General features: G+C 41.0%; 1 protein-coding gene across 10 annotated transcripts in view; it reads left to right on the top strand.

Moving 5' to 3' along the window:
• Window positions 1-4,348, top strand: part of pde4d (phosphodiesterase 4D, cAMP-specific) — a 974,428-nt gene extending 970,080 nt beyond the window's left edge. For all 10 annotated transcript variants that reach the window (XM_051930173.1, XM_051930172.1, XM_051930174.1 and 7 more), the window contains one exon: window positions 529-4,348. In XM_051930173.1, coding sequence (XP_051786133.1) covers window positions 529-942 — 414 coding nt within the window. In that variant the 3' untranslated portion in view covers window positions 943-4,348. The remainder of the gene's footprint in view (window positions 1-528) is intronic.
• The last annotated feature ends 23,171 nt before the right edge of the window (window positions 4,349-27,519 follow it).

The following is a 27,519-nucleotide window of genomic DNA, read 5'->3' as shown; positions in this document are numbered from 1 at the left end:
ATTATTGTGGCACAAAATGAATCGAGAAATCTTACCCATTAAAAAAATGTTATATTTGTCTTTTAAATAATTAAGAATATCTCAATGTCTGAATAATTGATGTGTGTATATAAGAAAACAAATCAGCACTGAAATGTTAAGTTTTTTACCTTATAAATTGAGTAATGTAATGACACAATACAAGGAAATCACCATTGGTATCCCAGCTACCACCGAATGGCCATTAGTAACACTCACACCTTTTTCTCTGTAAATAATCACAAATAAAGTGTAACAGTATGAGATTATAACAAAGTCCTTAACTGCAGGACCTGTGCAGACCATGTAAAGGAGTACAGAATTCACTATGCAGAATGTTTGTCAGTATGGCAATATTAATGAAAACGTCAAATAGCTGCACCCCTTAATATGTCAGCAATTTAACAAAGTTCTTTATTTTATTAAATTACAACACTTTGATGTTATTCAGTATATTAAACATCTAAAGGACTCTAAATACACTTGTCTTGTCTTTTCTTTTCTCTCCAGGTTGGCTTCATAGACTACATTGTTCATCCTCTCTGGGAAACGTGGGCTGACTTGGTTCACCCAGATGCACAAGACATCTTAGATACTTTAGAGGACAATCGAGAATGGTATCAGAGCACAATACCACAGAGCCCTTCACCTGCCCCTGATGACCCAGAAGATGGGCGGCAGGGTCAAACGGACAAGTTCCAGTTTGAACTGACTCTGGAGGAAGATGGTGAATCAGACACAGAAAAAGACAGTGGTAGCCAGGCTGAGGAGGATGATAACAGCTGCAGTGACTCTAAGACCCTCTGCACTCAAGACTCAGAGTCCACAGAAATTAATCTAGATGAGCAAGCTGAGGAAGAAGAGGAGGAAAGGATCGCCTCAGAACCATGTATTGTGGAAGAAGACCAGCCTGTTGACACATAGCAGTGCAGATGGCATGTACAAAAACAATACAATTAATAATAATTATTAATAATAATAATAACGATAGTAAAAGTTCCAAAGCGCACATGTTGCACACCATAACCTTGGCCACTCCTCATTCTCATCTGTTTGGACAGAGTATTTCAGAGACTGCTAGTAGTTCTGTTACTTTGCACTCAGGAATATTACACCAGAAACAGAAGCTTTCAAGAGCAGCGTGTCAGCTTTTGACATTTGGCTCCCAGACTGAGACATGTGGTGGTTGTACTGGATTCCAGTAAATCGAGATGTGTCCAAAATGCTGAAGCGTAAACTGTTCAGGAAAGCAATGATGAAAGAAAAGAGTTGACATTACACGTGTGTTTGTGTGAATGTGTGTGTGTGTCTTTATATATTTTTAGTATAGAGTGAAATACTAATTATATGTATAGTTGCACACATATGAGCGCACACATTTGGAAAATATACTGTACAGTATACCACAGCAGTCTGGATGGCTTCCTAGCAGGACTCTTACAAAAAGCAAGACAGTGTGAAAAGCGCATTGCAAACTAAACAGTTCAACAAAGAACATTTAGAGTGGATTAACAATACTTTTTTGTAAATTTCAAGTCTTCCTTGAAACTTGACTGAAAAAAAAAACAAAAAAAAAAAAAAAAACAAATACACAGCATTTGGGCTGTTTTGACCTCTTGAGTTTTGTATTGTATGTAAAATGGAGCTCTTTTGTAGATTTTACTTTTAATATTACAGATTATAAAGATATTATATTTAAAAAATATTTTAAAACTTTAATCTGCCATCATTTTTGTTCTTTTTTCTTTTCTCAAAAGTAACTTGCAAGTTGGCTGTACTAATCAAGAATTAGCATCAATACTCACAAACACTGTGTGGTCTAAGTCTGCGTCCTTTGTGACATGTTCTACCTTTTAATATACCGTATGTTCGTTTCTGAATAGGCACACTTACCTGAGAAGTCGCCACGCAGTAGAAAACATCACTTGACAGTGCGAAAACCGAAACAGTTCTGGTTGTTTAAAGAAAAAGCACAGAAGGACTTTCACTTTTTAACATCACTGTTGCCTCATGGTTACAAGACTCTGCTAACACATGCTAGCATGACCCTGCATAGTGGATGTTCGACACGAGGCTACTGCAGTTTTTACCCACGCTTCTCTTACCAGGCTACTTGTGGTTTGGCTATTTTTTACTGGACGTGTAAAGCTTGTAAACCACAAAGCTTTTTTTTTTTTTTTTTAGCAGGTGAAGGGTTTTAAAACTGCTGATGCGAGGAGAAAGACCTCAAAAGTCCTTTTCATAGGTCCAGTGAAAGGTATCAACACACAGACTCAAGTTATTGATAGGGCCGATGGAGGTGCTGTCGTCCAAAGTATTAGGAGAGTCTGAAAAGAGAAGTACAAACCCTAAAAGAATTCCCATAACTTTATTTGTACACAATATATTCCGACAGTTCACCCTCGGTGCTTTTGATGTAGCATTTGGTTTGATAAATTTCTTTTGAACTTAACACTTTGTCATTTTTACTACTGTATGGTGCGTTTTCTATTTATATACTATATACTATATACTATAGATACGGTATATATACACTGACAGTGTGAATACGTTTAGTTACGCAGTTTATAAAGCAACGTGCCTGCACTGAAGGGGCACCATAGTCTTGTTTTGTCCTTATCGTTAGGGGTCACCAAACACAAGACAATCAACTGCACATTTAGAGCCTTTTAGTCCGAGTTCCTTGCACACAAAGAGTACTGACACGTTCTTAATCAACTTCTGCTTGCCAAAATTAAGACCTAAAAACGGGGGGGCTTCTCAGTGCCCTTTGCCTAGTATTGTCTTCTTATTGAGTTATATTTTGCCACATTACAGTCCAGTCCATTAAAATATTCATAGCATGCCGAAATGTACATTTTAGCTTGCAAGTTACTGGATCTACATGCTTTTATGGTTTCATTTTGCTCTTTTTTAGCAAGAGCATGTAGATGGAACAAATATTTTTTAAACTTGAATAGCTCTGGCTTTTACTGACATTTAAAGAAAAAGAGGTTATTTTTGGAATACATTGTTGAATTATTTTGTGCCATGCCATTTTTTTCCTCACCATATGCCCTTACCTGTAATACAGTCTCTTGTTTGTCTCTGTTTACAACCATGTATTTATTGTGCTGTACATACTATAATGTTTATTGTAAATTATCGATTCTTATTATTATATCATCCCTTATTGGGGTGGTGTTTCTGTATTTGGAAACTCTTGGTGAGAGAATGATTATATATATATATATACCTATTCTATGTAAATTTATCTTCTGTAATATATGTCACCTTAGAGCTTGTAAATGAAAAATTTGGGAAAGCCAAACCCGATTCTAAAAAGCCGCAGGTCTTTGGTCCCAGGGCTGTGCCTTAACGTATTGGTTGATTTTTCTTCTGTTGTGCTCCTGTATTAGGATATCTTTATGAATGTGTGGCTTGAGCTGGGCATTTTAAGCTGGAATACTCAACTGCATTTTGTTTTGGACATGTAAAATATGGTCTTTAATTCCAATACAAGTTAAAACGTTTTACTTAGAATTCAGAACATTTAATTCATCCTTAATAAAGCAAGAATCCCATAGGCTGCTTTATTATTAAGATGTTCTGTCCTGAAACCAAAATGTAACTGAGTGTTGAAAAAATGTTATTGGAATTACAAGACACTAACACATAATTGTTCATACATTGTAAACTGATAACTTTTTGTCTTTTCTTCTAATGTATACTTTTCCGTCTTTATGTAGCTTTTTAAACTAACACTATAAATGTGTTTAGAAATGCACAAATCCTTTGTTTAAAAGCAGTAGTAAAGAAAGACTTTGAAGGCAATACCCTGCTTTTTCACTTTACCGTAATGTGTAGCAGTCTAGGCCGGCATATTGTCTCTCCATGCCTTCTTCATGAAATCCATTTCCAGTATATGCACTCTTCAATAACTTGTCCAGCTCAGTAGACATCTGCACGTTTACTGAAAGGTATGATTTTTATTTCCGTTTAGTTTTAAATTGAACCTCCTTTTCGACACACATACTGTAGATTTGAGCAGCCCTGGCCCAAAGGAGTTAGTAGCTTTTATTTTTAAACAGTATAATAAAAGGGATACATCACTGTAACCGCAAAGACACCTGAACAATTGTTTGTTTGGTTGGTTGTTTGTTTTTTTTTTTTTCTATCAGTTCTGTCTTTAGAAAGTCAGCTTGTCTGGGAATTTCTAAAGGCAATTCTTTTATTGGATTCTTTGTCAACTCTAATAAATAGTTCACTAGATCAAGCTCAAAACCTATATTAAAAAAAAAGTTTTTATATGCAACAGATGAAATAAAAGCATGGGTTGATTCTGAACACATTCTGCTCTATGTCTTCCTTTGCTGTTAAATTAACCCTTTTGTTTGTAAGTAGCCCAAGTACCCAGCGCTGCCGGGGGTATTCGTGTCTAATGCGTTAAGGTAAGAAAGCAATTATTCCTGTTTACATTTTTTTTTTGTTAAATGTTGACCCTTTTGTCATTGCTGGCTGAAATGCAAGTGTCCCGTCTACCATCTACATTACCTCTCTGATTACTTTTAACTTCTCTGTTCTCATGAGCTGACAATTTGTTCTTTTTGTGAATGATTGGATTCCATAACTGCAGTAATGCTGCTGCGTTGTGTTTCCCGTATTCCCTACTCTGCGTTCACAAACAGATGGTTAGTCCTACATTAATAGGATTGGCCTGTTGAATAAATGAAAGCATCTACGTTACACGGGGCTGGGCCGGGGGGATTAGGGTTTCCCCGACATTGCCATAGGTCTCTGTATTATTACAGGAGACATCACCACTTGTGGTTTTCAATAACATTAAATTCAAGGTTAATTCATTCAACATTCATCTAAATCTGCTTCCTATCATGACACTGTACTGACATTAAAGTCTAAAATTATAACTGCCTTATCATAAAATGGACTTGAATAAATGTTTACCATCAAGAAAGAGTAAATGTTACTAATTCCATTTTTTTTTATCATATTCTGAACAGTGACTAGGCATGCACAAAACTTTCCTTGTGTTCCATCATGGCTTATCTCTCTTAACTAAGTAACAACGTAGCCTTGGCTTTTTCAAAAATAAAAGGTTATGCTTTAATAAAAAATAGAGCATCATCAGTTCTTTTGAGAGTTATTGTCACGTGTACACAGTGCAATGAAATTCCTATCTGCACGTTTGACTGACATGAGCATGGCAGCCTGAATCTCGCTCTATTAGTTATGTGGATTGTCCATCCGACCATTTTCTAAACTCGCTTCATCACAAAACAATAGGTAGGGGTGACCGAAACAGTGGATTGTTCTGTCACATACGGTTTTGCAAAATTGACACTAAACATCTTTTTGCATGTGATTTCACAACTGCAAGGCTCACCAGGAAGGATGATTTAAAGATTTTTTGGGGGGAGTTGAAAGAAAGGAACATTACACTGGACCCGAATATTTCTCAGAAAGAGGTCTAGATGAAAATAAATGGGTAAAAATAGTCATTTGGAAATTCAGCATGGCGAAACACACCCCATGGTAGTGCTGTAACATAGCAAGATAATAACATTGTTATCCAGATTAGTTACTGTCCTGCTCCACTGACAGACTGAGGAGATCGTTCCTCCCCAAAACTATGCGACTCTTCAATTCCAACCGGGGGGGGGGGGGGGGGGGGGTAAACGTTAATATCATACAAAGTTATTGTCTGTTTTTACCTGCATTATTATCACTCTTTAATTTAATATTGTTTTTTGTATCAGTATGCTGCTGCTGGAGTATGTGAATTTCCCCTTGGGATTAATAAAGTATCTATCTATCTATCTCTATCTATCTAGATGAGAAGGTAACGCAGTACCTAGGAGCTTAGCAGGCAGGTACAACACTTTTGATAGTGGTGTCCTCCCATCAGCCCCAGCACACTCCTGCTGCCTGATGAGAATCGTAGTGTCCAGGTGTTTCCTGGTTTTGGGTTGCATCACACTCATTTCAAACCCTCCCCCAACAGGCCATTTAATGTATATTTTAACTATTTTAGAGCTGATTTTTATTTATTTTCTCCCAGGGCTGAATTTTTTTCCAAAAAACACAATTTTCTGAAAAGTATACAAAGCAATAGTTTTTCACATATATCAATGTAAAATGTCTGTTGCTGTATGCAGTGCCTTATTTGAGCATGTTAGCCATTTCTGGCTGCCACGACGGTGTCAGCAGCTGCATGGGGGTGGCGTCGACAGATCAGCTGGGGACTGACCAGCACAGTTGATGCCTGTACCTCACTTTCGTTTCTATCTCCAGATCACCTCCACCAAAACTGGAGTCCAATTCAAAGTAATAACATATACGTAAAAAACGTCATCCACTAAGTATTTTGCTTTACGCATTCGATTTGCTCTCTCGCTAGATGCCATTCTAAGCAATGTTTACGTTACTCACGCACATGCAGGGATTCAACATTCCTCCTGTCAAGGACGGCCTACCTATAAAGTCATGGTGAGTTTTGTTAACATTTACAGCTGATTATCACCCTCTACCCGTGGATGTTGACTTTATCCATCATCTGCCCTCAAACCTGTTGTTGACAAAAGTCGACATCCGCCCTAAAAGAGTTAAGTTGATCAACAGGAACTCACATGCAAAATTTCATTACAATCAGTTCAGTCATTTTTGCTTGATTTGTGAACTGGAAAACATACAGATTATAATTTTTTCATAATAGATTAAAACTATGAACAAAAGGGGGCGCACATGAACCATCACTAAAGAGAAATACTAAACAATGAGAACAAAATGTTAAACAATAAAGGGTTTTATTACAAGGGCATAGAGGGAAACCACAGAAAAGGAAAGAAAAAAAACAACAAAGGTCATTTGGGCCTACCTGTGCATGTGATTGGGCCTGGCACTCAAGTCACACTATCCTTACTGTATCTTTCTCACCACAACACCTCCACACCTTCATCTCTGTGTGAAAACCAACAAATCCCCACAATTCAGCCTCCAGACTTCAAGCTCACATACCATGTAGCCAGATGCAGCCTTAAAGGCCCCAGCCAGTTACTTCCTCTGGGTGTACACCAGGAATTACTACTGTGTACAAGCTGTAGGGCTGTACCAGATATATCTATTGCTGCCACTGGTCAGCCTGACCACCAGATTGATGCTGTCCTCCCTAATAGCATTGAGCAATGAAATTTGACAGGGTATTTTACGTAGTGAATGTGTTGGGTCTGCCGGTGACCTTGCTTGTCAAATGTTTTCCCTGAAAATTTGCAGTGCAGGCGATTATGACATTAGAGAGCTGTAGCAGCCATTTTGGATGGGGATGTCACTGCCTGATCTGTGCCATATATAGATAGACATATATTATGCTGTACAGATATCGATGTGTTATGGGGCTGCCAGATCTGCCAATTTACAGTGCATGACTGTGTGTCATTAGTTGAGCCAGATTTACATCCCGCATCTGTTAAAAATAAATAAATAAAAACTTGTGGTGTTTTCATATGAGGGGTACATTACTTGATCATGATGAGAATATTATGGAAATGCTTTATTGTTCTGCATAGACTCATTGGCTATGGTGGGCTGGCGCCCTGCCTGGGGTTTGTTTCTTGCCTTGCACCCTGTGTCGGCTAGAACTGGCTCCAATTGTATGTTGTGTTTTCGCTGCAGGATTAATCATGTTATGCTTCTTGCTATGTAACGCAAATGAGGCAGTGACAGGTACAGCCCACCAATCATGTTATTTAGAGCTGCATATAATGCTAATCCCTTGAATTAGAGGTGCTGTGGATGTTCAGTTTGTCATAGTGATAGGAGCTCAGGAGACGCAGAGAGAGAAATGAAGGACTCAGAGTATTGTGGACTTGCAGTATAATTTTATCTCGGGAAGTCACTGTGGGGCAGGTTTAGCAACACTGTCTCACAGCTCAGGTCACATCTCTGCCACCGTGATCGGTCCAGCATATTTGGCAAATGCTACCCTAGCCTTCAGGGTCACTTAAAAGACCACTGCATACCATACATGAACTCAAAACTAGTTTTGCACACCATTCCCCATTGACAATATATGCAAATATACGAATAAGCAGTTGGGCCTGTTTATGTGCGTATGCATCAGCCATCAAACCATGGATGTGATACACTTCATGCATTTGTGTGTTTATGTAATTCAATATATGTGCCCACATAGCTGTATTCAAATTAGGGTTATATTTTTTTCTCCTAAAAGGTCTCCTCATTTCCAGTCATTGCATTGGTCCTTCTGTATTCACAAAGAAAGCCCACCATTTATTCTCACAGTTGCATTCATTGTGGGTCTGCTGTGTTTCTTTGTGAGTGGGACCGCAGTCCACTGCTGTTCTCTTCCCTTGCAGCTCGATCTCTCCATCCGCTTCACATGTTCACCCTTCCCCATGTTGAATTAATGCTAGCTGTGTACTTTAATTCTGTGGTGTGTGAAAAAAGAAACATTTCTACACCATTTCAGCTTAATTTACAGTCAGTTTTGTCCTAACTGAAATAACTGGAGTACTGACAGTTTTCAGATTTGTTTTTTTTCCTAATCACACAGAATGAACCATTGTTAGCAATTATAAGTGTGACATTTTTTCTTTGATTATTTCATAGCTGTCTGTTGAAGACAGAAGCAATGTTTAGTAATGTTGATAACAGCAGCAGGAGAGAACTTGTCAAGGTAAAAAAGGACATGCAGTAAAAATTGAGCCGCTGGAGAGAGACACTGATTCACATTTGGCTACCAACGTTCACTGGGCTCTTTCATTAAATAAAAAATAAACACTGCTCAAACAATTAAAGATTTAAAACCACAAAACCAATTGTCATCGGCTGTGATGCTTGTAGTGTTACATTATTTTGTCGCTCTATTCTTTGCCGCGCCCCTTTTGAGTGAAGCACCATGGTGCACTGCTGTCCAGAGGGGTAGAGCTGCACAATGCATGTTGCAAGCATCTCAGATGGGTGGCACTGATGGCACCCCACAACCACTCCGTTACAAAGGCTTTTATTACACTTGTGCATGACCATGGTTGATCCAGAGTTCCTCTGAGTTCTGTCAGTGTGAAAGTGTGTATTCTCAACCGCCTCTAGAAGGCAACAGTGCAGCCTGATATGTGACATAATTTTATCTAAGGGAGGCACAGTGGTAGTGTGGAGAGCACTGCTGCCTCACAGCTCAGGTCACAACAATCATTCCAGCATAATTGAAAGATGCTTCACAAGTCCACAGGGACACTTGTGACCATTGCACCATCAGGATCCACTCAAAACTAGTTCAGTTTCTCCTTCATTTGACTTCAATGCATTTCACCAAAATTCCAGAACATTTTCGATGAACTTGAGGTGAGACACATTCAGCAGGGTTCACATATCCATCCATCCATCCATCCATTTTCCAACCCGCTGAATCCGAACACAGGGTCATGGGGGTCAGCTGGAGCCAATCCCAGCCAACACAGGGCACAAGGCAGGAACCAGTCCCGGGCAGGGTGCCAACCCACCGCTGGGTTCACATATCACTTCTCCCTAATAGTTCCGAGGAGCCAAAACATTCAATCGAAAGGGGAACTTAATCTGTCATTTAGTAAGTTGGTGCAATTTGGATCGATCTCCATCTTGTCGTTAAAACGAGTTCATGGCCTTGTAGGATTCTGAGTAGGTCCAGTAGCACGCCCTGATGGTTCTCTTTCTGTATTCATCTCACAAGATGTAAGTAAGTAAGTAACCCTAGTGAAAGCAAACCGCTAAAACCATGGGAAGGAGTAGATGTCTCACCAAAGGAGGAGCTGTAATTTTCTCTTTAAACGATTAAGCCTTTGCTTGAACGTGAGTGAAGCAAAATATTTTTTTATTGTATTTAGAACTAGCTACGTTACCTGTTGAGAACATAAAATATAATAAATGAAATAAATATTTGATATTTGACAAGAAGTTGTACAGTTAGCATACATCCCATGCCTGTCTTCAGTACCACTGTGTGTCCCAACATGTCATACCCCCTCTCAATCACATTCTTGTAAAGCCTGCAATTTCAAGGCATATTCCTCGGCTCCTGTTGGCTTTTTGACTTCCACCAATGGTGGATGGGCCCATATTACCCACTGTGACAACATCATTCATGTTTCTGAGAATAGTTCCTTGCGTTTCTTCAGTATGCTTGAGTGTCTCGACCTCTTTTTCCTGCTGCTTCGTGGCTCAATAACGTTTGAGCAACCAAAGCGGAACTGATCAACCAGGCCATAAACAAACTGGACAATAAGATGCTCAACATGACCTGGACACACAAGTAACATCTTATTATATAGTAGATCTTTCATTCTGAGACCCAGTGCCAAGCAGTTTGTTTGTGAAGTGTAATTCTGTGAAGACAATCGTAGTTCAGACAGCTGGAGTGACTTGCTTCAGGTTAGTCAGCCATTGAGGTTATACTGCACCTTGCAATTCCCCTTTCCACCTTGTTAATCATGTGGCAAAAAATAGTGTAAACTTAAAAAAATATTTAATCCAACGCAGGGGGCACAAGGCAGGAAATGTCCCATCAGAGGCCTTACTCACAGACACATCCAGTTCTTCTTAAATATGCATAGAATGTGAAATGTGGCCTGTCCAGTATTTTGGATGGATCATTGGGAATACCAGTGAGTACTAATGGATAAAATCCTGTGGTATATGTTGCAGATTCTTTTTGTTGTCACCCTGAATCGGATTTTGGGGTTGGGATGCCTAGTGGTTTTGCCAAGTGGCAGCCATCCTGGTGTGAAACAGCCACAGTGTCTGCTGGCAGAGGATTTCCACAAGCTTGTGCTGAGTAAACTGCTATGTGACCTTCTTGTCTCCTTGCACGCCAATTTAATTGCAATTGCAGTTATTGTTTTTGACAGAAGGTGTAAGCCGACACCCTCGGGGTTATTTTGTGTCAAAAGAGATGAGACTGAATGTTCGTCAGTCACATCTTATTCACGTCAAGTGTGGAGCTGAGAAACACAACATCTCTAATAGTTATTTGTTTAAGTCTTTAGGTCAGTCCAGATAGACAAGCAGAATGAAGGAGGGGCTGGAGAGGCAAATAATGGAGCATGAGTGGTCTTTCTTAATTAAGCTAGAATATTATAAATCAGAAAAACTTAGTACAAGAGGGCGGCAGTTCTTGACTCGTTCATCTCGAGGCAGCACACAATCAATGGCTCAACTGCTGTTGGTCTTTAGTGACAGCTGATTGATGAGGTCAGACTTGTGATAAGTGATCAGTAATAATATAAAAAACAGTATTTAGGTTAGTTTTGTTTATTCTACAAGTACTGGTATTATATTCTTGCATAACTTAACACTGTTATTAGTTTTATTATTAATACAGCTTTTCCACAAGGGACCATCCTGTTTACCTTTCTATTTACTCTCTGCACAACAGACTTCCAGTATAATACCAGTGCTTGCCATCTATAGAAATTCTCAGATGACTCCTCAGTTATAGGCTGTATTGATAATGGAGATGAGCTGGAATACAGGAGGCTTGTGGTGCAGGGAAAATCACCTACAGCCCAACATCAGCAAGCCAGAAGAGTTTGTGATGGATGTCTAACGTGGTAAAGAGCCTTTGAGACCAGTAAATCATTCATGAAGAGGGTGTGAAAGTTTTGAAGATCCAGTACATGGGTGTTCACATGAACCGCAAACTGGACTGATCTGACAGCAGAGTGATGGTGTACAAGAAGGGCCAGAGCAGACTGTACTTCCTAAGGAGTCTGGTTTTTTTAATGTATACAACAAGCTATTGGTAAAGTTTTACCAGTCTGTAGTAGGCAGTGTATTGCTTTACGGTGTAGGCTCCTGGGGAAGCAGATTGAGCTCAAACGACGCAAAATGCCTGAACAAACTTATCAGAAAAGCCTGCTGCAGCAAACTGCTAACCCTGGACACACTGCAAGCTGTCCTGGGATGTCATCATGAAAAATCCCCTCCAGAAGGCACCGTCTTGGGGCATTTTTAGCCACAGGATCATTCCTTCATGATGTGGCAAGAGAGCATCTCTGGGGATCTTTCCTGCTCGCTTCTCTCAGGCAGTCAATGCCTCCTCCTCCTTACGTTCTGTTCTAAATATTTATACTCTTTAAGTTCAATTTCATTAATTTTGCTACTTCTGCATATTATTTATCTACTGATTGACTGTATTATTTGTTTTCTACTTTCTCGTATACAAAGTATAGGGGAAGTATTGTAATCGTCCAAAGATTCGATGTCGAGATTTTCATGAATCACGACATTTTAGACCTCCCTGATTTTCTCGTATACAAAGTATAAGGAACATATTGGAATCCTCCAAAAATTCCGTTTTGAGAATTTGATGAATCCCAATGTTTTAGACCTCCATGAGTCTGAAAATACAATTTTTGGAATTATGTCTCTGTGTGTGTGGGTGTGTGCGTGTGTGTGTGTAAACACGATAATTTAAGAGGGCTTTCACTTGGGTCAGCCAAATTTTGCATACACATATTAGGTACAAAACGTAGATTTCTATCAACCGGAAGTGGTACTTTACCTTTTATTCACGCAGCTGCAGAGTCCGGTTATAATAATTGTTCAATATATTATTAATTTGATTTGATTTGTTGTTGATGGTTCTTTAAGGGACGGCACGGTGGCGCAGTGGGTAGCGCTGCTGCCTCGCAGTTAGGAGACCCAGGTTCACTTCCTGGGTCCTCCCTGCGTGGAGTTTGCCTGTTCTCCCCGTGTCTGCGTGGGTTTCCTCCAGGTGCTCTGGTTTCCTCCCACAGTCCAGAGACGTGCAAGTTAGGTGCATTGGCAATTCTAAATTGACCCTAGTGTGTGCCTGGTGTGTGGGTGTGTGTGTGCCCTACGGTGGGCTGGCGCCCTGCCCAGGGTTTGTTTCCTGCCTTGCGCCCTGTGTTGGCTGGGATTGGCTCCAGCAGACCCCCGTGACCCTGTAGTTAGGATACAGCGGGTTGGATAATGGATGGATGGATGGTTCTTTAATGTACATAATATAAAAATATAATCATTGCCTTGCGGTTTACTCCTCAAATATCCATCCCCATATCTGAGTATACAAGAAAGCCTAGGGGAGACCACTCTTGATTTTTTACTTCTGCTGTTGTATGCATCTAAATATCCCCTTTGGATTAAGAACGTGATAAACTTTATAATAATAATCCTAATATAATAATAGATAATAATGTTAGGTACCTTTTGGTGTGTGTGCCCTGCGGTGGGCTGGCACCCTGCCCGGGATTTGTGTTCTGCCTTGCACCCTGTGTTGTCTGGGATTGGCTCCAGCAGACCCCGTGACCCTGTGTTAGGATGTAGCGGGTTGGATAATGACTGACTGACTGACTAAATACATTCAAAACTTATAAAAGTTTTAGAGTGCCAATCCTCAAGCTCATGAATAAACCTGTGTGGAGTCTAGGCAGGTGGGCCATAACTAACATCAACAGAGATTCATAAGCCTTCAGATGCATAGCAAGGTACTCAAACATTGAACAGTCACCAAGAGAAATTTGCTTGCAACAGTGAAATGAACAGGAAACACCTACCTTGTGCCCTGTGCTGGCTGGGATTGGCTCCAGCAGACCCCCGTGACCCTGTGTTAGGATACAGCGGGTTGGACAATGACGGACTGACTGACTGACTGACTAATAATCTAATCTAATTATCATTGTTGTCCGCTTTCTCATTTGGAATAAGTGGCACAGAGAGCATCACTTTGTGAGAGGGCAGGAGACACAGATTATGGAAGAGACTGAAGCGTATCAGCTAGAATTCTGCTTTACACACACAGTGCAGGCTCTACAGATATTGATGGACTGACCACACAGGAGACACCATGAGCAGGTAAGTCATAGCCTCCAGTTCAGTTTATAGTTGGTGTTGCTGGAAAAAAGCTGTTTTGTGTCGAGAGGCCAAATGTAATCTGCTGTTGTGCGTCTCACAACTACTGGGGCTACTTCAGAGGCTGTGTGTTTGGTGCTCCAAAGTGTGATGCCTATCTGAAGAAAGCAAGGAGTTCTTGTTGGAGTTTCATGGGCCATTCAGCACACTCAATGTGGAGCTCATAAAAACAATTCACATCCTTGGACATTTTCATATTTTATTGGTATACAATGCTGAATCACAGTGGATTTAATTTGGATTTTTAACACTGATCATCAGAAAAAGACTCTTCAATGTCAGAGTGAAAACTGATTTCTGCAAAGTGGTCTGAACTAATTACAAATATAAAATACCAAATAACAGATCCCATAAGCATTCACCCCCTTCGAGTCGGTGTTTAGTAGGTGCACCTTTGGCAGCCATGACGTCCTCGAGTCTGTGTGCCCAGGTCTCTCTGTCAGCTTTGCTCGTCTGCTCACTGCCATGTTTCCCCCAATCTTCCTTTCTAAATTTCTCAGCTTCTGTCAGATTGCATGGAGATTGCGAGTGAACAGCCTACTTCACGTCCAGCCACAAATTCTCTGTTGAACTGAGATCAAGCACCTCAGAGTTAATCCTGGGAATAACACTAAAAGTCACACTGACCTAAGGCCGTGTTCTACCTCAGACCTGAACATGTATAGCGTCTCTTTGCACTCCAGCTAGGAGTGAAAATTCTTGTCTGACAATGAATGATGACATTACAATTTTACGACACCCAGACCTCCGTGACCCTGTAGTTAGGATATAGCGGGTTGGATAATGGATGGACAGATGTATGGAGAACTGCAAGTTGGAATTCACAATGTTGTTTTGTGGTCTAATGACGCTAACACTAAAGGCTGCACATAAACAGGAAAATGTCAAGAATAAAACTGTAATGGCACACACGAGCACACACACACACACCAGATGACAGTAAAGCTGGATAACAGACAAGATTATTTAACTATGAATACAGGGGTTGCTCCTGACTTGTGCCCAATGCTTGCTTGGACTGTCTCCAGCTTCCCCACAGCATGCTCAGGATAAAGTGATTTAGAAAATGGATGATCCACACCCGTGCTTCCAGAAGAATCACCTTCCTGCTGTTATGGCCATAAGTGAAACTGAAACTAGCCATGACACTGTTTCTGAAGTCACATTCACTCTTCCAGAGTTCCAATCGTCTTCCTCTGTGCAGTGCCATGTCTCTCTTCTTATATATGCAATGCCCCAGGGGTCTCAGCCTGCCATCTTGTCCCAGACTTGTAAAGCGTAGCGCTAATGTTCTAGGGGTGTGTGGCATGCAGTGCTCAGAGCACCGGTGTGACATTTTACTGTCCCACGTATCTTCATGGTGATATTCTTCCCACTACAGTACAGTTTGCATTCATAACCATGTGTGTACTGATGCTGTGATTATCACTTGTGAATCACTAATGCGTGCTCATCTACACATGGGGCAGCGATTGTATGCCGATTTGCATGAATGCAGCCTGCTTTAACATTACCTTAAGTGGAGCGGTGGGTAAACGTATGAATCTGCAAGGTACTTCACGGGTTGTGAGGGCGTTTGGTGGAAATACTTAGTTGCCACTGCTATTGCAAACCTGCATTTTACACATAACGTTACCAACACTTTCATTCTGGAGCAGCACGTGGCTTCTCGGCCTAGATGGAGTGATCACATGATGCACAAGATTTGTCAAATTGATATCGTTTTCATTGTCTGGAGTTTTCCCGGGAAGTGATGTTTTCCCGATCTCTGCCTTAATGCTAAGAGTCTGACCCCACTTACGTCATGCTGACAATTTTGAGGCAGCTAGAACCATTTTCCTGGGCCCTGGACTCTGACTCGGCCAACTCCATGATGTTAACACTCCTCTGTAGCTTTGGCTTTATGATTTGAGTTGTTGTCTTGCTCAAAAACAAATCTTCTCTCAAGGCACAGGACTCTTTCGAAATACATCAGGTTTTCCTCCAGGAATTCCCCATATTTCGCTGCATTCAGTTTTACCATCAAAAGCCTTCTAGGGCCTGCAACAGAGAAGCATCCTAACAGCGTGATGTTGCCACCTCCATTAATTCATAGTGGGATGGTCTAATTGCCAAAAGGTTTGATATGTCTATCATTAGATGATTGAACCTCCTTCTAGCTGATTTCAGAGTCAACCAGGTGCCTTCTGGCAAATTCTAGCTCAGATGTCATTAGTGCTTTTTTTAACAACGGCTTTTTCTTTGCCGCTCGCCTATAAAGCTGTGACTGGTAAAGCACCAGGACAACAGTTGTCTGCACAGTCTCCATAGTCTTACATACTGTAGCTTGTAACTACTTCAGATTACCATAGGTCCCTTGGTGGACTTCCTCAGTTGTCTCCTTCTTGTACGATTACTGTTTTTGTGGACTCTAGGCAGGTTCACAGCTCTGCCATAATCTTTGCATTTATCAATTACCAGTATAATTGAACTCCAACGGATATTCGGTGACTGTTTTCTTGTTGTCGTCCAATGACCTGTGTTTTTCAATCATCTTTTCATGGAGTGACTTCAAGTGCTCCATGATACTGGCTCGCCGCAGGTTGGACCTTCTGTAGATTCATACAGGTATTTACTATTTTGATATTTGTAAATTGTCATTTGTGATATTTGAAATAATGAAACCAATTTCTGAAATTAAGGTATTGTAATTTTTCTCCCCTCAATGTTTTAGGAATGTGATTAATTATAAGAAGACCACCATCTATGACAGAGAGCAGGAGAATTGACCAGAGATGGTGTGTGGCTGTGCGGACATGTCAGTGGCAATGTTTAAGTTTATATGAGCTCCAATACCAGAGGTTGGAATCCCCCTGGAATAAAGCCTGGACTGGAAGAGACAAGTAATCATATGACTCTGAAAGAGAAAGAGGTTTGAGAGGGCAGTTTGACGCTTAATTACCTGTACATCCTTTCTGTCTTGTTTGTTTGAAATTACATTTGTGCATTCTTTTAAACTGCTGTTAGGAACTATGCTGAACATTGAGCTCGGGGGGCTGTTGTGAATGAGTGATTTTATTGGTGAGTTAGGGGCTAAAAAGCCACAATAAGTGGAGGCTTATATGCTCTGAGGTGAAGGATCTGTACCAGTAATGGGAAGGTTGCCAGTTCAAATCCTATAAATGCCAGAAATTATTTCACTCCGTTGGGCAACCTGCAATCGCTCCATTCTGGGTATGACATTAACCTGCATCCGGGCTTGCAAGCAGTTCCTCCAACTTGCAGGAAAAACTCGGGGACAGGATTGGCACTCCAGCCACTGTAAAAAAAAACTCACACTGTTCCACTCCATTCAAACTAGTGTGGTGCTGAGGTGTCACCCATTGCACGGCTGCGCTCGGGTCCTAATTTGGGAAACTGAGGTGGTTTGTCGAGTGGTGGGTGTAGCAACGTGCAACGTCTAGTATACTACAGGCTCTCTTGTTGCCATTCTCCATCCTGAACAGAGGCCACTTCTGCTCCTCTGCACTGATAGCATGCTGGATTCAGTTCCATGTCAGACCATCTCAGACCAGAGACTAATCAACAGGTTAAAGGCAGAGAGCCACCTGGTAATCATTCAAACATTAGCCAGCTCAAATTATTATTATTATTATAGCCAACACTTACATTATACTTCCTTATATTCAGGGCATATTATCCATAATGCGTGAATAAAAGTGTAAACTTTATCTCCTGACTGTGCTGGTATTCTGTCTAGTTGCCTGGAGTTACGGATGTAGAAGAAAGGGGAGATATTTACTACAGCTGCAGTCATCCCTGACAGTGTAATAAGAGTATGGGGTTCAGGGAATTCTGTAAAGGTCTACATAATAAAGGAAAGGGAAAATAGGGTCACCTTAGGACACAACATATAATGTGCATTTATGCTACAATCAGTTGAAACCCCTTAACTACAGACAGGTGATCTCCATGTAGTGAGGCGAGTAAAGGGTTCGTGGTGGTACAGGATTTTAGAAAATAAAAACAGTGCGAATCAGGCTGGGTGGGTATGGGTGCGTACTACTGCAATTCTGTAGCAGGGGGGTTTAATGGGGAAACTGGCATGCAAACACAATCAGCTCAGCCAGTTTCATCATTGACACTTCATGGGCTCTTAAGCAAAGCACCTGCACTCACAAAGTATGAAGAGACTGAGAGAGGAGAAAGAAAAAAAGGAGACAGAAAGAACAGACAAAGGTGAAAGAAAGCCTGGGAGACAGAAAGGAATATGGGAGCTGATGGTTTGGAGAGCTTGTGCTATTGGTCCCATAGATGACTGCTCTGTTGAGTGATTACTGGAGTTCAGCAGTTAACAAGTAAGTAGAAGGAGAGGATTTAATGGAAGCTAGCGCTAGACGCCAAACGGAGGCAGGAGCCTGAAGGGCTGGTGACCACTAGAGTGCTGATGGAAGCAAGCTGGACCACCAAATGAGCCAACCAACTGCAGCCGATGCTGGAACAGAGTATATGTGACTGGATGAATTGAAATATCAACAACTTTTTGACTGTGTTTTTACAGAACTAATTTTTTTGTATAATTTTTTTAACCCTCAGGATTGATTATTTGTTGATTTTAACTTCCACTATAAGCACTGGTTTTAATAGATTATTTATTACTGAAGAACTTCAAGGTGTTTATTTGCTGGACACTGCCTCATTTTAAATAAACAGCACAATTCATTGTTTGCACTAGTCCTCTTGTTGTGTGACTTTATTGCACTACTTCTTCCTTGGCCTTATAGATAGATAGATAGATAGATAGATAGATAGATAGATAGATAGATAGATAGATAGATAGATAGATAGATAGATAGATAGATAGATAGATAGATAGATTATGACTATTGATGACCCTGGCGTCACGCACCACTGAACTAATGATGTGAGCTGTACAACCAATCAGCTGCACCAGTGACCATATTAAATACCTACGCCATCAATTATTCTGTTTTTTATATTTGTAATTAATTTAGGCCACTTTTCAGGGGTCCATTTTCACACTGATGTTAAACAGCCTTATTCTGCTGATCACTGTTGAAAAGGCCAAATTAAATGCATTGTGATTCAATGTTGTATAATGATAAAATGAGACAACTTTCAAGCATTTGAATGCTGTTTATGAGCACTGTTTGTTGTGTCTGGTGTCCTGGCTGGGATGAGCTCTGTCCCCTTACCTGATAGGGAGGCCGGGATGGTGGATGTAAAGGGAGATACAGCATCTCGAGAGAGCATGCTCCCCTGACACACTGGGTGGCAGCATTCATATGGCTGCTGGGAGTTGCAGTCCAGTGGGAGGTGTGCTTTTTAGTGTCCCCACCTGACCAAGGAATGCTTCCTGCTTGTGATGTCCTGACACCAGCATAAAAGGGGTGGCCTCTACTCGCACGGGGAGTCAGTGCTGTGAAAGGAGTTGAGTGAGGCTCCCCTGGGAGAAGAGGAGGAGAGAAGATGTGTGCTTTAGTTATGGATAGTTAAATGCCTTTGTCTATAAGTTAATTCCTCGCCGAAATTAAGGGTGTCTAAGGGTGACTCCCTCTCCTTCCACGGCTTCAGGAAGTTCACATGATAAACCCGCTCGCTTAGTCTACGATTGTGTTGTTTCACCAAATAGTCAATCAATCCTTTTCTCTCCTTAATTTCATAAGGGCCTTGCCAATGGGTGAGTAATTTAGAATGGGAGGTGGAAACTAATACCATGACACGATCCCCCGGACAGAATTCTCTGAGCCACGGTCATAATAACGGGCCTGTGCTGTAATTGCGTGATATATTCCAAAATATTTGTAGAGAGAAGAGCCTCTCCTTCCCAGCCTTCTTTCAAAATATTCAAAATAATTCGGGGTTGTCGTCCGTATAATAATTCAAAAGGTGAGAACCACGTAGAGGCTTGTGGGACTTCCCGATAGGCAAAGAGAACGAGGGGGAGGAGTTGATCCCAATTCTTCCCATTCCCACTGACCACCTTGTGAAGCATCTGCTTGAGAGTCTGATTAAATCTCTCCACTAGACCGTCGGTTTGAGTCTTTAAGTGCTTTATTTTCAGTAACTTGGCCATTTCCCTGAACGTCTCCGAGGTAAAAGGCATCTCCTTGGTCCTGTTAGGACTTCTTTGTCTTCTTGCGCAAAGACCCCTACTAGTTCCCGTGCAAACGCTTTAGACATAGCTGAGTGCAAGGGAACAGCTTCCTGATATCGAGTCACATAATCCACGAAGACTAATATATATTTATGTCCTCAGTCTGAGGGCTGTAAGGGTCCTACAATATCGACCACAATTCTTTCAAAGGGGACATCAACTAAGGGTAGGGGAACGAGAGCAGCATGGTCCATCCTAGGAATTTGCCATAACTGACATTACAGACAAGAAATACAAAAACAATGAACCTCCTCGTCAATTCCTGGCCAATAAAATCTGAGCTTGATCCGCTCTGAAGTTTTTTCGAATCCTAAATGGCCTCCAATGAGGTGGGTGTGTGCTAATTCTCAAACCTGCCGCCAGTAGAATTGTGGGATTAACAACACTCTCTGGACCTCCTCCCCATGTTCTGCGACCAGATATAATGGATCATTTTCTGTTACAAAGTGAGGTCCCTGTGGCATGGGCTGATGTGTGCGTTGGCCATTGACAAGGACTACTGCATTTTTTGCAAATTTTAAGGAGTCATCATTCCACTGCTCCCTTTTAAAAGAAGCTGGTGTTTTTCTAAATTGAAAGTGTATGTTGGAGAGAGGGTCTGGTCTGACCTCAAGGGGCGGGGATTCCTCCCGACTTGTCGAGGTGCAGGTGGATGACGTATTCGCCTGCGACGGTCCAGGAATCTCCCCGTCCTCCTCGTGGGCTTCCTTATCTCTCTCTACCGGCTGTGTACACAGCGTAGAGACAGCTTGAGATGGGTTATCCCCATCTATAACGAGGCCTAAATTTTTATCGGGAGTAGTCAATAGTTTACCGCATTTATTATCAGACCAGTCCCACCTCAGAATCACTGGGAAAGGTGGATTAGGGTGGACCGCCATGGGGAATTTTTTTTACCAATCCTCCCTGACTCACTACATAGGGCAGTATTGTACATACGGATGCCTCCTGGTCTTTTCTTCAATTCTTTGTTGCGGTAAGACATATTGGCAATCAACAATGGTAATGTTCCTGCCGGAATCAATTAAGGCATCAAGTTTGTAACCATTAATGACTATGTGTCCCGTATTCGATAACGTCAGGGGGTTGACAAAAGTGCACAAACCATCTCCTCCCCTCCACCTACATCCCGCCTCGTTCCCAGGTAGGTCGCATGCCCGGTGGAACTCAGAAACAGGCTCCGATTTATGTGGAAGAGACTTATTTTGTAGGATGTAATCTCTAGGAAATCCACTAGAGGACTGTTCTGTTCTCCCAGATTTCGAGACCGGCATGGGTGGTTTTATGAGCTGTATAAGCTCTTCCATAGAATGGAAATCTCCCCAGTCCAGCTGGGCAAAGTTTTTGGGAAGGCTTTGTAGAAAAATAAAGCAGGCTACCTGCTGCACTATTTGGCAGGTGGTCAGTTCAAATGGCCTTAGCCATAAGGCCACCTGCTCCCAGAGGGTCATAGCCTACCCCTGGATTGATCTCTCCAGATCAAATTCCCAATTTTTTATTATTCTTCCCTGCTGGACTGGGGATAGCCCATATTTAACTGGGACCTCAGTCCCAATGGGGGGCTCAGCTCTCTCCTCCGAGAGAGCATAATAAGCCCTTTTTGTTTCATCCCCAGAATCCAGCCTACGTCGCTGTGTCCCTTTCACACTCTCCACTTGGTAAGTTACCAGCCCAGGTTTGTATTTTGGGAGCGGAGCCTGCACTGAGTCCTTCCTGACCCCCAAACGCACTACCCCCACCGGAAAACTCGGCACCTGGTTTGTTTCATGTTTGTGTCCCGGTTTCTTCTGGGACTTCATCCTGCCGGCTATGCCACTGTGATAATAAAGCAACACAGACATCATAAAGATTTGGGGCAGCCACCCGTATATTGTTTTCCCAGCTGCAAAAGTTAAGTTTTTGAAGCACGATGTGCAGAGAACAGAGTCCAATTGATTATTACAGACAAAGATGGAGGCTTTAAAGGCCCGTAAAGGAAGTGACGTCATCAAAAGGGCTGGAATCGGAAGTGATGTCTTCTGGGCCGGATGTGACGTCAGCAAAGGACCCGGCACTGGAAGTTATGTCTTCTGGTCCAGAAGTGATGTCGGTAAAGTGGACGGCTCCAGGGATTGATGTCTTCTGAGGCGCCGGAACCTTGCTGGATTTCCCAGGAAAGGTCTGTAGAGAACTGAGAAAGACAGTCAGTGCACTCTGCCGCGCCCTGTTCGACTGTTTTATTACAATTACTCAGGCCCTTTAGCTGCCTCCTACTCGCACGTGTGTGACAATAGGTAATGAAATACCGTGAATTGAAATACCTACATGTTCCCAGTCTACAATGATGTGTGTAAATACAGAATGACAGAGGAAATCTGAGGCAAGAAATGCTGAACACATGGCTAAAACAGAAAATGTTTTCATATGTTACAGTATAATGTTGACGTAAAGTGTGATGACTGAAGCCCAAATATCCAATAAACACTTTCATAAAAGGTGTAACAAAATAAGTATGCCTATAAAGAGAAAACTGAAATCTTAGTGATTGGCAATAACGGATACAATGAGGCTATTAGAAATAAACTGGATGCATTAGGATTAAAAGTCAAAACAGAGGTAAAAAGCTTAGGGGTAACCGTTGATTATAATCTGAATTTTAAATCGCATATTAATCAGATCACTAGGACAGCATTTTTTCACCTAAGAAACATAGCAAAAGTTAGACCTCTTATATCATCGAAAGATGCAGAGAAATTAGTTCATGCATTTGTTTTCAGTCGGCTAGATTACTGTAACGCACTCCTCTCAGGACTACCCAAAAAAGACATCAATCGTTTGCAACTAGTGCAGAATGCAGCTGCTAGAATCCTTACCAGGAAAAGAAAATCCGAACACATTTCTCCAGTTTTGATGTCACTACACTGGTTACCTGTGTCATTCAGAATTGACTTTAAAATTCTGCTTATGGTTTATAAAGCCTTAAATAATCTCGCCCCGTCTTATATATCGGAATGTCTGACACCTTATATTCCAAATCGTAACCTCAGATCCTCAACTGAGTGTCTCCTTAGAATTCCAAGAGCAAAACTTAAAAGAAGTGGTGAGGCGGCCTTCTGCTGTTATGCACCTAAAATCTGGAATAGCCTGCCAGTAGGAATTCGCCAGGCTAATACAGTGGAGCACTTTAAAAAAACTACTGAAAACACATTATTTTAACATGGCCTTCTCATAACTTCACTGTAATTTAATCCTGATACTCTGTATATCCAATTCATTATAATAACTATTCATTCAAAATCTGTACTAACCCCTACTCTCTCTTCTGTTTCCTTTTCCAGTGTCCTGTTGGTGGTGGCGCACCCAAAGCACCATGATGTTCCAACAATGATGGATGGATTAAAAGCCAGAAGTCTGTATGACCATCAGCATCAAGTGACTCCATGAGAACCCTAACTACAAAGAGGACTATTTCATTAATATTAGGTAGAATGCCCAGAGGGGACTGGGTGGTCTCGTGACCTGGAACCCCTACAGATTTTATTTTTTTTCTCCAGCCTTCTGGAGTTTTTTTTTTTTTTTTTCTGTCCACCCTGGCCATCGGACCTTACTCCTTTTCTATGTTAACTAATGTTGTCTTATTTTAATTTTGTATTTTGTCTGTTATTTTTCTTTTCTTCATTATGTAAAGCACTTTGAGCTACTTTTTGTATGAAAATAAATGTTTTTGTTGTTGTTGTTGTTATATTCAAGAATAAAACCAAAGAAAAAGAAATTGCTCAATTGACATGTTGCTAAGCCCATCTATCATTCGGTACAAAATAAAAGACAATCACATACATGTGTGTTTGCACATTTCATTTACAAGCAGTTGTCACAGCTGTAGCACCTTTAGAATAAAACAATAATACAAATCATTCAAATGACATGTTGATGTAAATGTCCGTGTACGAGAAAAAAAGTGACCTCCACCATTGACACTGCAGTGTCTGTTTGCTCAACATAACAACAAGAAGGCGTTCGTTGAGTGTGTATTTTCACTGTGTGGCTATTTGTGCAGTAGATGTCATTGCAACATGAACAAATCTCTTGAAATGTGATGCTTGTTTAAAGCTTAACAGCAATGTGCTGCACAGACTGGTTTCTTGGGTTGAAACATTTGATCTTGCTGACTGTACTCATTAGGCCATTTAATAGTCAAGCTGTGTTTAACAGCATTATGAACTGTAAGTGTATTTTGTTGACTGAAACATAATTTGCATTTATGTGTAGGCCAGCATTTGTGGTCTTGCTACAGAAAAAAAAACTAAAATAGTACTAATATATAAAAAAACAACTAAATAAAATAAAAAGTAAAATTTTAAGCACAGAACTAAATAAAAATAAAAATTATTGACTCCACTGAAAACTAGAACGAAATAAAAATAAAAATTAATTTTATAAAATAAAATAAAAAAATAAAAACTACAATTAATATCAGAACTGAAACATAACTGCTGGACTCCAATTGAGAGGCAACCATCAAATTAAAGAAAGAATTGCTGTCAGCAGGAGGATCTACAGACTTAATGAAAATGTAGTGACATTCAGGGTGGTCCATTGGCCTCACCTCAGGCCTCTGCTTTTACATGCAGTTTAGACCTGAGCTTTCTGAGTTATACAGCATGAAAATTACAGGAGAAACAGGATACATAAAAACGGTGCAATGACCACGTATCATCCCTCTCCCACTGTGCCCCAGTATTTTTGGTCTGTTTTTTCCCTTTCTGTGTTAGACATTCTGCCGGATTTGTACTTCACTGGCTTACCAATGGCACCATTTGTTGCTAAGGTCATGCATGTGACACTCTGGTGTAGGTCACAACTTATTTAAGGCCAAGCAATATTGAGTTCAGCATCTGCACCAAATTTGAAATAAAGGAAAGCCTAATCTGTGAGAGAGAATGCTACCTTCTTGAACTTCTATGTCCACACGTTTTCAGGTTTAATGATTGTCTGATCTTATGCTTGTTCTTGGACTCGATGGCTGTCAAGCCCCATTCTTTGGCTGTTGTTCTGCACTAAGTGTACTGACCCTGTCTGTCTAATCACTCTCTTAAAACTGTGTAGCACTTCTTCAGAAATAACAATTCCAGTCAGCAAGATCTCTCCACAAGAAACCTTACAAGCAGGACATCATCAAACAATACACTGGCCAGAGATAAATGCCATGGAACCAACAAAGACGTCCATGCCACATCCTGACATTGACAGACCACGATGATGGCAGGTGTGATGGTAGCCAAAGCAGATGTCTGCAAAGCCGTAAAGAGCCAAGGGTGCACCCACAAAGGGTCTAAATAACGAATGTTCTCAGACGTCCTCATTTACCTTGGCTTGTGTAAGGAACACCTGAAAAAATTTCACAAGCCAGTGGATTCGGAGAATTAGAGGAACATGTTATGGTTAGCATATCGTTTTTGATTTTTTGTTGATTTTGGATGTGTTTTCTTCTTGTCGTTTTTTTTTTTTTTATTGCTTTTGCACACCTGCATCACAGAAAACTTTTCTTCATACACAGAACTACAGACACATGGAATAAGTTATCAAGTAGTGTGGTAGACAGTAGGACTTTAGGGACTTCCAGAACTTGACCTGATGTTATTTTGAAAAAATTAGATTAGTGTGCTTTGCTGGGCTAGATGGCCTGTTCTTGTCCAGATTGTTCTAATAAAAGATAGCAGTGCAGACAACTGTTGCGAATTGGGACACTTTTTTTTGGTGTCAAATACATTTTTTCCATTATCTGTATTCTGCCTGAAGGTGAAAAGAAGACCAGGAGATGAAGCACTTGTCAAACCAGAAACAAGTTGAAACCATAAAGAACACACCTATTACACCCAACCCAGAAATCAAAGTCAGAGAAAAAAACTGAAAGTCAAAAATGAATATGTGTTTCGTTTGGTAGAGTTTTTATCCCAATCCTGGATGCTGAATGAATCTTTGCAGCAGATGCAAAAGGTCATGATAATGACACCCTGCGTGATGTCGTGCTATGCAACTTCCACAAACTGAGTGTAATTGCAAACCACAGTACCTATGAGGTCAGTCCATAACATCACGAAACACCATCAACATCAGTCACGTAACACCCATCGCATTAGACTATGGTTAACATTATGGCCCCGTTACACTATGGTTAGGATTAGGGTTGTGGGAGGGTTATCTGATTCAAAGGGCGTTTCGTGACTGACATTGTGGGCATTATCTGACCTATGTCATAGGTATTGCAAGCTGTAGTTATGGAATGAAAACATGGGTGTGCCTGATTGTAAAACAAAAGAACATGATGGCACTGGGAATCATTAATCATTAAATTTAGAAAACGTGAAGAAACCACACAGAAGGTACTGGTCCAAATTCCCACGTAATGTATTGTTCAAAAAAAATATTTTAAGAGAGAAGTAAAAAAAATTAAATTCTCACAGTGTACAATTCCAAATACCCTGTTAGAGATCAATTGAGACTTCTCACTTCAAGAAATGTTTCTGTGTTTCCATTTTATTTTAATACTTCAGTTTAGGATAAATATAAATATTTTTCCAGTTTAATTTGAATCTCACCATTCAGTAGTCTGAGTCTTTTCATTGGGTTGCTAGGACTTGATGTACTGTTGCAGAAGGCAGCCTCCCAAGAGACACCATGTCACTACGCTCCACTTTATACAGAGCCTGAGATTACAGATTTCAACCATCAACCACCTCAGTCTTGTGCTCAGAGTCTTTAAGGCTTCTGGTTAACGACTCATAGCACTCCATCTCGACTCAGTGGATATGAAGCGTCTGTAAGTTGCCATTTGCAGGTCTCTCCACAGACCTTCTACGGGGTGTAAGTCTGGGCTTGCGCTGGGCCACTCAAAGACAATCAGTGACCTGTCCCAAAGCCACCCCTGCCTTGTCTTAGCGTTATGCTTCTGGCCACTGTGGTACTGAAAGGTGAGCCGCTACCCCAATCTGAGGTCACGTGCATTCTGAAGCAGGCTTTCTTCAAGGACCTCTCTGTATTTGGCTGTATTCATTCTCCCTTCAGTTCTGACCAGTCTCCATGTCCTTTTTGCCGAGAAGCAGCTCCATAGCATGCCCCCGTACATCAACATGGTACACCGTAGGGATGGAATTAGGCAGGTGATGAGCAGTGCCTGGTCTTTGTCAGACATAGTGTTTGGAGTTCTGCCCCAAAGAGTTCAGTTTTTGTCTCATCAGACCAGAGAATCTTTTCCCCCATGCACTTAAATTCCTTTAAATGCAATTTGGCAAACTACTAAAGCTCTGTTAGAATGACCATTGGGTTCTTGGTCACCTCCCTGTCCAAGGTCCTTCTGAGCCAGTTGTAGCAGTGCTACATGATTAACATCGTCTTAAATGTATTCTATGCTGAGTCGTGTCTTTCGTAGTGTTGTACTATTTACA

This window comes from Erpetoichthys calabaricus, chromosome 7 (genome assembly GCF_900747795.2).
Source record: "Erpetoichthys calabaricus chromosome 7, fErpCal1.3, whole genome shotgun sequence".
NCBI lineage: Eukaryota > Metazoa > Chordata > Cladistia > Polypteriformes > Polypteridae > Erpetoichthys > Erpetoichthys calabaricus.
The sequence above is the reverse complement of the archived record's forward strand: the minus strand, read 5'-3'. Positions and strand labels throughout refer to the sequence as shown.